At 33.2% G+C, this 14,351-nt stretch overlaps 1 protein-coding gene across 1 annotated transcript; it reads right to left on the minus strand.

Moving 5' to 3' along the window:
- Nucleotides 1-273: 273 nt before the first annotated feature.
- LOC124365157 (protein ATP6V1FNB-like) lies at nucleotides 274-3,733 on the minus strand. The gene is made up of 2 exons (XM_046821110.1): nucleotides 3,306-3,733; nucleotides 274-565 (listed from the first exon to the last, which is right to left on the minus strand). Exons 1-2 carry the CDS (start codon nucleotides 3,637-3,639, stop codon nucleotides 306-308), a joined length of 594 nt encoding a protein of 197 aa, XP_046677066.1. The 5' UTR covers nucleotides 3,640-3,733; the 3' UTR covers nucleotides 274-305.
- Nucleotides 3,734-14,351: the final 10,618 nt, after the last annotated feature.

The following is a 14,351-nucleotide window of genomic DNA, read 5'->3' on the forward strand; positions in this document are numbered from 1 at the left end:
ATTTTACTACTACTGTGAAATGTTAATCTATTATTTTCTAAAACCATGGGTTCCCCTATTCCATATGTCTTTATTGGCCTATCCAGGCATTATATGATATAGATTTCATTTACTACTGACTGAACGCTGTATAAGTAGTATATATTCGGTAATTCTATGTTTTTATGCTCTTTGCAATGAACTCGGATCCATTGTGGCTGTTATAATACCATTATTATTATTTAAGGTACTGCATACGTGAAACTCAGAGTTAAAGAGCAATAAAGTAAGTTATTTGTTATTCTTGAACCACTCATTATATTTTATTACAAGAAAGGGAACGAAATAACTTGGCCTGAAGGATTAGGAGGTCTTCGTGCAGGATCGCCCACGTTCATGGCACCGTTCATCCTACGGTACCATGTGGTCCTTCGGCAGAAGTCCTTCTTGGGAGGCTGTGCCGTCTCCCGGATCCTCCAACCATACTCGAATCCGTAGGTTTCCTTGTGTCTGAATTTTTCGTGAGGGTCAGACTTATTCCTCAGTTTTAAATACTTGTAACGCCCTTCCTGATAGTGACTTATACCTGAAAAAACACAACTAGGATTAGAAAAATAAATTGAGCGCTTAATGCAAGTAATTAGAAAGGATAACAGAATATCGGATACATCGTTATAGGCCATCGTTATAGGCTGTAACGGTATAACACAACGATTTCAGGATTGTAATATATCCTCTTTCAGGTGGGGGGAGTTATTAGTAGATAAAAAATAAAGAATATAAAAAAGTAAAGAAGGAAAAGAAAAGGGTTCAAACATACCCCAAAGCTGTTTGGAGTCCAGTCCAGGCGTTGTCACTGCACAGGATGCAAGTCCCGAGCACAAATCACAAGTTATTTTCCTTTTTTATTTTGTTCTGTTCTTTATTTTTGTATGTATTAATACTTCCCCCACCTGACGAAGAGGATAGATTCCAATCCTCGAAACGTTGTATTATACCTTATAACAATGGCAAATTTCCGAAATCATGTTATCCTTTCAATCTTCACTCGTCAATAACAAACTAAAAAAGTCATTTGAGTCCTAGTTCTTCATTCTGTATAGATGGAAGTGTGAACTACCGAGGTGTTATAACTATTTCATAGGTACACAATTATAATGCTTACATTCTTAAATACAATTTTTGAAATTTCTTTGGTAGTGCTTACTTAATACTACCACACAAAGATTAATATAATTAGTATACAATAATTACAGAAAAATTAGTACTGTCTCATTCTTAGGCTCTATGCAGTGGCGTTTAGTATACTTATATCAAAGAGGAGGAATCAACGATTATTTAAACCAAATTTTTGAAAAGGTATATACAGAAAAGTAAATACAGAGTTTGTATGTACAAGTTAGTAATTATGAAAATGTAAGACGACCTTGCTACAAACATATTTATATGATGAATAGGAAGTAGGTTTTCAGATCTTCGCATGGGGTTTAACAACCCTCCATATACATAAGTATAAGTAGTACCACTAAAACCACTAAACACTTTTTATATTGTGGGGTCAACTTGATATTCATGTATTAGTCATTGGAAACGTAAATTATGCAAATAAAAATACTCTCATTCGAAGGTCCAAGAACAGGAAACTCTTTCCTAAATTAAAGTTAACGATTCATTCAGAGAGTTGCGTATATGAAATCCACAGGCAGTAATTTAGGTATGTTAAGGTGACACAAAAAAATTTCATTTTTTACTTTTGTATGTGTTTTGTTCTCCATTTTATTCTGAATCCACATATGTATAATATATGTAGACACGATTTTATTTTAAACACAAAATAAATGGTTATGTGGAGCACTGAATTGAGTTTTATGGCCATTTAAGGGCTGATGCCGCCGGGTAGTTAGTTATAGTATACATCCTCTTATTGCCTGTACTATTTCGTGTTGTGGGTTGGCTACTCTGTTTACAATATAGAAATTCATCGGCAGTCTGTAGTCTGACATCTGACACATATTATTATTGTTTACATCTTGTTTTTGTTTATTTTCTGTACAATCTATTGCTGTTTCTTTGAGCAGTAATTCTTCTGAAATCATATAGTTTATCTTGAGTGTTTCAAGATGCCTAGTATAAAAAAGTTTAATAAAATACTTTTTGTTGGAAATAGATATTCTTTTACCCAGGCTGAAAAAAGGGTTAGGCCTAATGATTCATTGTCAATGGACGTGTGAAGTACAGAAATTACGTCTTGGCCTAGGCCTAGATCATCAATTCATATGGTAGTCCGAGCTAGGATGGTAATCATATTACCAGATTCAATGAGCATCCAAACATGAAGAATCGAAATATGGTGAATGGAGTAATATGATGAGGAGTTTCTCATGAAGGTAATGTATAACGAATAAAAACTAAACGATTTATTTTAAAATTCAAACCGTTTGATAAGAGCCCAGACGCAAAGAAAATTAATTTTGGAAACAAAAAAGCCTGCAATGTTGTACTGGTTTTTGTGGACCCTTAGCTATTGATGAAACTTGGAAGATTTCGATCAACTTTAATATCGCAGAAAGTTGTATTTTCCTTTTGTTATTGGACTGTTCAAATGGCTATGTCATTATATTTAAAATATGTCTTAACGGGTAGGGATTATTAAGACACGTTATAATAATGTTTACTGCCTGTACGGAGCTTTTCATCGTTTAAATATAAGACAGTAACTTTAACCATTGTTGAAATAAAACATCAATTATTCCAGAAACATGTTAACTAAGCGGGTGGTTTGACAAATGTTGATTTTTCGCACTAAAAATCACCAAATGGTGTTTTAACAAATACGAAATTGCATTACAAAATGCTGTTAGGGCTATCATTATAAGAAAACAGTTTTCTAAGTGTCTTTTTGATTGAAAATTTTCTTATCCATAACTAGGGATAACTTGGCCTACTATTAGATACAATCACCTAAAGAGATAATAATCTACCCTAAAAATGTACTAGAATATGCATAAAGCTATGGCTATCTGTTTCGAATATTCTATTTTATTAATTAAAATTCTCGATATTATTTATTTTAAACAAATAAACATTACATAGTAATTCGTTAATAATTTTTAGATGGTTTATTATCCATCGTATAAGACTTCCTCTCGATTCCTTACAAAAGTTTCCTAAGCTATGTCCTTAACATGGCATAATATTAACCATCTGACCTTATACATACCAATGCTCCTGTCTTACATAATTATTTTCACACTATAAATCACTAAATTATAGAGGAATTCATATGAATGATTTCAATAATCCAATTAGTAATACTAGTCACTCACCGTTGTATAACGTTTCCTTAATCTCCTGAGGCACTGGGTACATTGGATGCATGATTGCTTCAATGTCGATGTCCTTTTCGTCGATAGTTGCACACGGCTTCGTCTTGGCCTCTCTCTCGGCCTTAAAACGCTCCTTCCTCATTTTTCTCAACTCCTCATACAACACTGCAGCTTTCTTCGGGATCTTTTCTTTCGGTAGAGCTGGATTCTTGAACACCTTTTCGTAATTTTGTTCGAACCATTTCAGCCTCATGAGGTTTTGTTTCCGCTCCATCTCTTTAGCTACAGCTTGAGCCCTGAGCTCAGCTATAGCAATGGCGGACTTGCTCGCCATTATACTGATAATTTATCTAAATTATTGACCGAAGATTTTATTCCTTTTCTTAAATCATTGCCCTAAAACATAGTGTTTGTAATGTTTGTTTACATTCCAATATTTTATGCTAATGCATCACATGGCAGCAATGCCTTCTAAATGTAACTTTTTTCTGCCAACAGGACTATATAAAAGTCATAGAATATTTCTCCATTCACATTTTAAGATAAATATTTTGTTAATTTTTTGAAAATAATAGCGAAACGAAAGTTTATTACATAATAAATGTTTAATAAACTATGTGATATATTATTGCAAGTCTGGCTGTTTGGCTTTATTTTTAATACTAATGTATAGAGTATCGCGGTTATTATTTGTAATACTAAAGTTGTAGCATGAAATTAATCCTCTATACAGATGCGTAGATAAAACAATGATATTTAACAAATAAGCAAAACATATTAAAATAAATTACATTATACTTCACTAGATTGCTCTAAATTATTGGCTGAGGCAAAATAGTAAAATTATAATTTTTTTATTAATTGATATCACCGCACATGATGCATATCAAACCAAATCAAAACAGTATTAAGCCCTCAGGATGGATTTAGTATAATTTTCATTTATACTAAATCCATTTTTTAATAGCATAAGCTTTGAAGAACATATTAAAATATGTAATTAATAATAACTTATACAGGGTGTTCATTTTTAAATTTCAGACTGTTATTAAAAGACTTATAATCTAAGTATCAAAAATTCTGTAAACGAGAGTGAATAGTACTAATTGCTGAAAATATTACTCTAAAAATGGAGGTGCTAACCCCCATACCTCCGTTTGCAAACCTTTCTAAAAGTTTGTCTGGTTAAGCATCTGCCCTCAGCAGTGATCCTATTTTTCAAGTCTCCAGTGGGATGTGTTTTAAAATGATTTAAAGTGACCCTACAAAAAGATTCTACGGGGGGGGGGCATGAGGGTGAGCACCCCTATTTTGAAAATACTTTTTTGTTGAACAATTAGTACTATACACTCCCGTATACAGAATGTTGATACTTCCGCTATAAGCCTTTTAATACGAGTTTGAAGTTTTAAAATTAACACCTGTATAATAAAATATATTTTACTGTAATAATAATAATCAGAATAAAACCTGCATCAATCTGAACTAACCCCCACTGATTGAACATATCTAAAGAACTAATATATTGGCAAACCCTAACCCCCAAAATACTCCGGTTTACTTGAATAATACACAATTTAAATTATGGATTGATTCGAAAAAGATAAAAATAAGATAGTATCAATGATTAGGATAAATTGTACTTCCTCACACTGCTGCAACAGTTCGGCCAAGACCGTCCTCATCTTCTTCTTGTCAACGTCCTCTCACCTCTTGTGTCGGCTCTATACAAGTACGACCTTTGCTCATGTGTCGTCTACTTGACACGGCTCATGACACGATCCAAAGAAAACATCGTAGATAGCGCCATAGTTCGATTACTATAAATGTTTTTCTAAACCCTTTAACGAATTAACAACGCATATATTAAACGATTACAATAATTATTATATTAATCTCTTAACTATAAAATACTTTCTAGTACTGTATATGTAAATAAATAAATATTATTTTCTAAAATATTTTTAGGTAGATCAATGGACGATTTCAGTCTACCTAAGATCTTGGTCATTGATCTCGTTCTAGAACGGATTTAATCAAGTGCTGATCTGGGAACTCCGATGCTCTATTGTTGTCTCCCTTATAGAATCTCCGACCTCGGACTCGCCCATGAATGAGAGTAAGGACCTGAAGTAGATTACTTTCCATCGATTTCAAACTCCCTCCTTTCAACTTTTATCTTAGGGCCGTAGAGGAGATATTGTTGGTGTCCATGCGGTACCAAAGTTATCGAATAAACTAAAATGATTTGAAAGAGGCTTTATACTAGACAGTTTTCGGATCCACCGATTGTGTTGTACAGATACATGAAAAGCCTTAGGTAGTAGTTGCAGTGAAAGTTCGCAATGTACTTTTGGTTGTGTGCCTATTGGGTTATTATCTTCATTTTATTTTAAAATTAGATTTCTGACGGTTTCAATACTATGTAATCAATACAAACATTGTTATACGTTTTTTTATTTAAGTAAATATATTGACTTTCCATAACTGTCTGAGTATCACCCTGTTAATTTTATGTACTTAGCGTTGAACGAAAAAATGTAACTGGTAAAGGCTTTGCTGCGGTTGAATGCAAACTTTCAATTCTAAAGCTACGTAGGTTACTTGTTCTAATGTAATATGATCGTACTCAGTTTTTTGACAAATTTCTTTCTTCCCCAGTTACTCGAAATCAGTGTTGCTTTAGAAATGAAGCTTCATACAAAATTTTAAGTGTATATATTAGATCGTTATCAAGAAATCAGACAGATAGACGGACTCAAATATATATGTATATGTTTATAAATAAATAAACCTAATTTTCTAGCCCCTCTAGTTTTACTCGCCTTCACTAAAGTTCATAAAATAAATAATTCTTTTGTACTTCTGTTCTTGAGAAACAAAATTTAGGACAGCTTCGGATTTTAGTTTTATTTTCTTTCAGAATTCATATAGGAATATAAAATATTTGTACTACTGTGAGTTTTATTGCTTTGTTGACACATAGAATATATTTACTAATTTAAACAGAACCATACAATTATCGATGTGCGGTACGCTGTATAATGTACATTTTGTGTATCAAACCCATTACTTGAGTATGTCCTTGAGCTATTTATTGATCGACTGTAGTTATATTGCGATACCAGGCCATGAGATAGGACACTGCCTAGTGGGTGATACGTTCTATATTGTACAGTTTGTGTATCAACCCATCACTTGAGTACTGGAGTTGCACTGTGATAACAGGCCGAGAAACAGGACACTGCTTGGTGGGCGATAGGCTGTATAATGTACAGTTTGTGTATCAACCCATCACTTGAGTACTGGAGATGCACTGTGATAACAGGCCGAGAAACAGGACACTGCTTGGTGGGCGATAGGCTGTATAATGTACAGTTTGTGTATCAAACCATCACTTGAGTACTGGAGATGCACTGTGATAACAGGCCGAGAAACAGGACACTGCTTGGTGGGCGATAGGCTGTATAATGTACATTTTGTGTATCAACCCATCACTTGAGTACTGGAGATGCACTGTGATAACAGGCCGAGAAACAGGACACTGCTTGGTGGGCGATAGGCTGTATAATGTACAGTTTGTGTATCAAACCATCACTTGAGTACTGGAGATGCACTGTGATAACAGGCCGAGAAACAGGACACTGCTTGGTGGGCGATAGGCTGTATAATGTACAGTTTGTGTATCAAACCATCACTTGAGTACTGGAGTTGCACTGTGATGACAGGCCGAGAAACAGGACACTGCTTGGTGGGCGATATGCTGTATAATGTACATTTTGTGTATCAAACCATCACTTGAGTACTGGAGTTGCACTGTGATGACAGGCTGAGAAACAGGACACTGCTTGGTGGGCGATAGGCTGTATAATGTACATTTTGTGTATCAACCCATCACTTGAGTACTGGAGATGCACTGTGATAACAGGCCGAGAAACAGGACACTGCTTGGTGGGCGATAGGCTGTATAATGTACAGTTTGTGTATCAACCCATCACTTGAGTACTGGAGATGCACTGTGATAACAGGCCGAGAAACAGGACACTGCTTGGTGGGCGATAGGCTGTATAATGTACAGTTTGTGTATCAACCCATCACTTGAGTACTGGAGATGCACTGTGATAACAGGCCGAGAAACAGGACACTGCTTGGTGGGCGATAGGCTGTATAGTGTACAGTTTGTGTATCACCCCATCACTTGAGTATGTCCTTAACCTATTACTTTGTCACAGCAATAAATAGGAATTTGCAATTAATAAAGTGCATTCCTTGTGCGTTCTAATGTGGATGAAAGATATAGCACTAAATTTAGAGAAAAAAAGAAAAAAAAACAAAAATTGATATTTTCCTTTAAATTTAGAACATGTACACTAGCTTATTTACTATAGTATATTATTTATTATTATATATATTTAAACTAGAATAAAGCTACATAATTTGTGTATTTCAGTTTAGTTATAGTATTCTGCAATTTCAAACGTGTGCTAGAAACGACCAGTGGAACACACACACTAAAAATAAATAAAGAACTCCTGTGAATTCTTTGATATATATTTGAATTGAAAGAGTAGACTACTATTAGTGAGCTGTCTCAGATAATGGAACCTAATACAGAGTACAATACAGAGTGAACTTTCCTAAGGAAAGAATCGATCGGCAGCCAAACTAATTTTGGTAGAGATTGTAAAGGCACTGCATTAAAGCGTTCATAGTAAGAAATGATAATTATTTCTTCGATTATATATTTTTTGATACACTTAAACCCGTCATTCAGACACAAATAATAGTTACACCATCGTTTTAATAATACTTAATGAAACTGGAAGTCACCACTTTAACAGTCTCTATATAGTTAGCAGACGAAGTCACCACTTTAACAGTCTCTATATAGTTAGCAGACGAAGTCACCACTTTAACAGTCTCTATATAGTTAGCAGACGCTGATTTACTGATTTACAGTTGCTTTTAAGTATGTAAAGCTAATTTTAATTTCATATTTTTAACCCCGATGATTGCCTCTAATTTTGTTCTCCACCAAAATTAGCGTGAATGATGATCAACTTATTCTAAGAAAATATTTTTCTAGCAAGAAAATCTAGGTTGTGGGAATACAGAGTGCATATTAGTTATCAGCTTTTAAGCTGTAAAGCGAATCAATACTTCTAATATACAGGGTGTCCAAAACGTCCCGGGCCGTTTAAATATTTTTCAAAATATTTAAAATAGAGCTATAAAAACCTTACACAAAGTTACTGGACATAAAAATCTAATTTATCACATATTCAGTGATCCGCTACTTCCTCAGGGGGGCGGCACGCTAGGAGTCAGAAGAAAATCTTAAATGTAAGCATAGGTTGATATGCATATCAAATTAAAGGCCTTTATTAGTAGAGTACAGAGCCGCAAACCCGACCTCAAACGGATAACCGAGTCAAAAATGACAGCCGTTCAAATATGGCTAGAGTTTGAAACTTAGGTTAATGTAAAAAAATACACTGATGAGCTTTTTGATTTTAACTTTACTAACATTAAAAAATGGACATAAGGTATTTCTCAAATTACTGATTCAATTTTAAACAGCCCCCTGAGGAAGTAGCGGATCACTGAATATGTGATAAAATAGATATTTATGTCCAGTAACTTTGTGTAAGGTTTTTTAGCTCTATTTTAAATATTTTGAAAAATATTTAACCGACCCGGGACTTTTCGGACACCCTGTATATTTAGAAATACCTAAGCTTTTAGACCGAAAGATAATAAGCCTAATGTATCTAGGCTTAAGGCTATTAAGAACGATATTTGAAATAACCTGGTACCGAAGAAGGATATATACGGTACTGTGTCTTATACGAGATTGATTCTTGAACCCTCTGTCCAGTCCAATTAATCTCAAGCAATCCCCTGAGAAACCGTGTCTTTATCGGTGGATCCTTACCTTCGCTCTACATTATTGTGTAATCCACTCTATCGTTTGAAAAAATGTCTAAAAAAATAATCCATCAAAAGTTTATATTGAACTAACTGCTTTTAATATTTTTATGAAATTAATCATACAATTAAGAGACTTAACATATAATAAAATATCTCTAGAATACAATATTATTAAAATACGTATTTGCAAAATCGATTATAAATTATTCCGCAGAGTAAGTCTTGAATTGATTCATATAGTTGCGTGTCTAATAAATAAAAATATCCCATAAATCAATGAATTACACTTGAAGGAGATTTTAAAAAGAGTACATAAAAATTAGTATTGATTTTTTTTGTATATATTAAAAGACCCTGAAAATTAAAATTTCTGCTATATAATAACATATAATTTCCAAGAGAAAAATAAATAAATTTGACTTTAATAGTATTGTATTGTACCAAAAGGTTAAAGAACGAAAAAATAAATGTCTCTACATAACATCTAACAATTTTATGTCATGGAAGTATTACCGTTAACGTAGGTAATATTTATGTACCTGCCATTTACATTATCAATCAAATACTCTTTTGCACGCTCATTCAGATTGCCTAACACACACTCCAGTATCTGCCGATTCAGATTGCCTAACATATACTCCTATCTGCTATTCCACATCTCCTATACTGCTGTCTATTGTATCAGCCCATTAATCACTTTAACTTTACAGTGTTGTACGAAAAAGGTAAAGGACGCAAAATGCACATTGATAAGTTATAAATTCTACAGCACGGGCGAAAGTGGGATACTAACACTCAGTATGGTATGTAATTGTTTTTCTCGTACTTACGCCCAGGACTTGCATTCTGTGAAGTGACAACGTTTGGTCTGGACTTCATGCAGCTTTTGGGTATGTTTGAACCCCTTTTTCTCCCTTAATTTCCTTTTGTGTATTTATGTATTTATACCTCCCCCCACCTGACGAAGAGGATAGATTACAATCCGCGAAACGTTGTGTTGGGCTATTTGATTTTTGTTTTAGAATCTTTTACAAACAGTTTTAGAAACAGTAAACACCTTTACTTTTTAAAAATTGTTTGTAATAATGGAATAATACATTGTACATAAATATTGTAAAAATTTGTCATATTATTGTAAAAGGATGTAAAACAATTGGATTTTTTACGAACCGGTGTAACAGGAAAGTTTTCAAACTCATCCAACTCATCGCTTTTACGGCTCCGGGCACGTCGACTCAAGGCGTGTCTTTGAGTCTGAGAGAACACCGATGAAAGGCTCTGATGGAACACAACTTATCTCTAACCAGCTCCTTTAAACAGCGGGATTGCGAACGTGCCTGAAATAAACTCCACGTTTAAAAGCTTATCACTAAGTTGCCTTTATGTCGTGCTTTGTGTTGTTTTGTGAATAATAAGTTTACTCTATTATTAGTCTATGCTATACTGTTTTATTCTGCTATTTAAGTTTCTAATTATAGTATAGATAAACAAAAATAAAATAACTTTGCTTTCCATACTATACTTTACTTTACCGTTTGTATTCAATATATACGTTTATTTGGTCTTTTTGGTGAAAGTAAAAAGTTTCGAAATTGGTGTGATTGTTCAAAAACAGTTATATGATATTGATTACATATATGATACACATGTATTAACAGAATATTTATACAAGTGTAGAATACATATTGAGATTGGTAGTTTATAACTGTTTATAGAAATTTCATACCATATTCCATTTGTTTTGGAAGAATACTGTCAATTAAAATTCATGTTACTACTATTGTACTTTTACTAAATACTTTTTACTTTTTATATTACGTGTGTTACAATTTGCATACTTTTATTAATTTCACGATAAATATAGAGCTTAATCTATTCTAACAAACAATTCGATTATGTTAATTTTCGTGTTATATTTTACTATAAAATATTTAATTGTAAAAGATATATTCTAAAATAAATAAAAATATTCTTGAAATATCCGTATTGAAACGAAATAATTAAAAATTTAGGTAATTTAATTACCTAATACACTAATAATAATACAAGACTGATCCAAGAGGGACGAATAATAATAATCTTCTGATTTAAATTAACATAAAGATGTTTTATTTTTATTATTTAAGTTAATTCAAATAATAATTTAAGAAACGAAGGACAAGTATGTATACTCTTCACCAGGCATCTTCCGGAGTTACACACATCCTGAATCTAATTTCCGTTGCCTATCCCTGATAAAAGCAATTCATAATTAGAAATAATAGATTGATTTTGGAATCCAAAGGTTGTAAAGAGAACACTGATATGGTGACTATGGGAGTAACTATTGTAGTATCATTGGACAGAATATTGGAGCGGCATTGAACCCTTCGATCATTCCATTCTCTCAGTGAATTGAAAACCATTGGCAAACGTCAGTCGTACCTGCATTGAATAATTTAATCGTTTGCGTACAAACATTTTCAATCGATCAACATATTTATGTCTATAACATTTTCTTCGAAGTTCGAATAAAATGCATTTATTTACAGAGCCTTTTTCGTAAAATAACGTAATTTTAAAATAACCTGCATTGCAGTTGAAACCTAGAGGTGCCATCAACCCTTAAACAAAGATAAATATCCTTAATATTTCTCACTACGACAATGCTATTTCCTAATGATATAAAAAAATAGGGATCTCTTAAGTACTGACGTGTTTCCATCACTCTAATGCAAATCAAATCATGTTTTATTGCGTTTTCAGAATTTCACATGTCATTGCAGACTTCAGTAATTATTATTTTTAAATCGTGATTAACTCATACACAAACCTAAACCTACACTTCCACACATTCACTAAAGCACACTCTTACTGATCACAGATCCTATGTCTTTCATAAATCCCAGCGGCTCATCATAAATTCATCGACTGAATAGAACGCAATGGACAGCAATAGGCGTTGTATAGGAGTTTATAATTGATTTTTATTGTTGGAAATCTTTATACTTACTGGGAGCTTATTGATCAATCGGACACAGACTTTTTGTAGCAGATGCAAGTACAGCGTAAGTTTGTGATGTTATCTCTTGTCTTATATCGGCGGATGTCCCCGCCACGGACCAAAGTACACCTTAATCTGCAATAAATGAACACATAAAATAATATGTAGAAGCAGGGAAAAGTGAAAAATTAAAATTCCCTAAAAGGTTGCCTGTACTACTATCAAATTATTTTAAAGGCCTGAATTTTTGCTGGAGTCTGAAGGCCGCTCATGTGTGGTTTTAGCACAAGCCTCTCTAAAAAAACTCACACAGTACGAGATGTGTGGACGAATAAGGCCTTCTTTATACTTAGGGGAACATAACTTTTAGATGACACAAGATGTATATGCCTCCTGAAATTCTAGCACATATATTATCAACATGGCCGTCCCAGGTCAATTCTTTGTCAAGGAACAATTCTAGAAACTTTGTAGAGTATTCTTCCTCTAAAAGGACAATCCAAAAGTACAGCTGGTCATTCTGAAAGGTCATTATACCTAAGGCAGAAACCTATAAAATTCGACTTGGATAGGTTTGTTTTCAAGTTAATTTCAGCAAAGTACTCAATGGACTTATATTATTGAATGTACTATTCCGCTTCATCTTAATATCATACTATTTAGAAAGCTGTCTGTTCCTCATTTCTAAAGCACTAAAGATATTTCCCATCAGAATAAGCGTTCACTACTTCCAACATTGATATTCAAAGCAAGGTAGGAGTACTCTATACCACGTAACAAGCAACAGGTTTCCCTAAGCTGCATACAGAATTTGATGTGTAAAACCCATTTCTCTCTTGAGCTGTCTTGCGAATAGAGTCAGACAGAAATACATATGGAAAAATTATTTTATCATACTCCAAGATAACGGTTTGATACTTAAGTTAACATATAAAATTATGTTTTCCATTACCTTATGGCAGATCTGAAAAAACAGATGGCGTATAATTCAAGTGTTTTTGTTATTGCGCTAATCTCACATTTTGTTAATGTTTCGGTAAAAGTAAATGCACATAGCACAGCTGATTTGATACGTAAACTTGACAGTAAAATAAAGAATTAAATTATTTTTGAAAATGTCTATCTTAAGTTCATATGTCATAAAACTAGTTTTAATTCTGTTTTATGACAATAATCGTAGTTAACCACTCGTTGTCTTTAGTACTTAATCGCATTTCCGACCTAGGTGTCACCTCATTACCAAATTAAACAATAAAATTGCTAGTAATGTCAACTACTATTTTACATCCACTGGAAGAGAAAAGATAAATTTTGCCAGTTAAATTCTTTTTTTAGATGTATCGAGGATTGTTAGTCTACATAATTTACCACCTCAAGTATTAAAATCACAAATGCTTCAAATTGTTTATAGCTATATTATTCTGAAATGTTTTCTGTACCATCATGATTAATAGTTTTTTTTTGTATTAAGCCTATTGGATGACTGTTACACTGTAAAAACACAGTAACAGATAAGACTTATCAAAGTGTACGTGACTTGTCGACATGACTCCTGCCCAAACTGAGAGCCACGCCCTCCCTGGTCATTACTCCCGCCATGCCAGGCTTTATGGTAATTAAATCCACCAAATTCTCAGTGGAAAATTTTAGAACTGAATTTACTCTGAATTTGAATTTATTCTAATTTAACTGTAATCTTACTGAAAATTATGCGTCGGTAATAAACAAATAATACTAGTCCTAATGAATAATGAAGTGAAAGTATCTAGTTAGATACTTCCACTTTAAAAACTGATATTCTAATCTATTGTTATATTTGTGTAATTAGCCAATAACTCAAAATCGATATTTTAGTCAATTACAATACAGGTTGCCCTTAATCCACTGTAATCACTGGATGTTAGCGCTCTGCAGTATGTCAGTTTGACAAATATATATATATATATATATATATATATATATATATATATATATATATATATTCAAGGATGCTGAGCAATCATGATTGATCCAAAAAATTGAAACATTCCTGATGTTTGTAGTGTAAGCCTAACATATAACTAATATTTTTACCCCTCACATGACTTGGCGTAGCAATTGTCTTTGCTGTTAAACACTCTAAATATGTCAAC

This window comes from Homalodisca vitripennis, chromosome 6 (assembly GCF_021130785.1).
Source record: "Homalodisca vitripennis isolate AUS2020 chromosome 6, UT_GWSS_2.1, whole genome shotgun sequence".
Classification (NCBI taxonomy): Eukaryota; Metazoa; Arthropoda; class Insecta; order Hemiptera; family Cicadellidae; genus Homalodisca; species Homalodisca vitripennis.

Excerpts from the sequence above, each read along its gene's own strand:
- LOC124365157 (XM_046821110.1), bottom strand. The coding sequence starts at position 3,639 with ATGGCGAGCAAGTCCGCCATTGCTATAGCTGAGCTCAGGGCTCAAGCT. Across the intron at positions 566-3,305 it reads TAAGGAAACGTTATACAACG|GTATAAGTCACTATCAGGAA; the intron begins GTGAGTGACTAG and ends GTGTTTTTTCAG.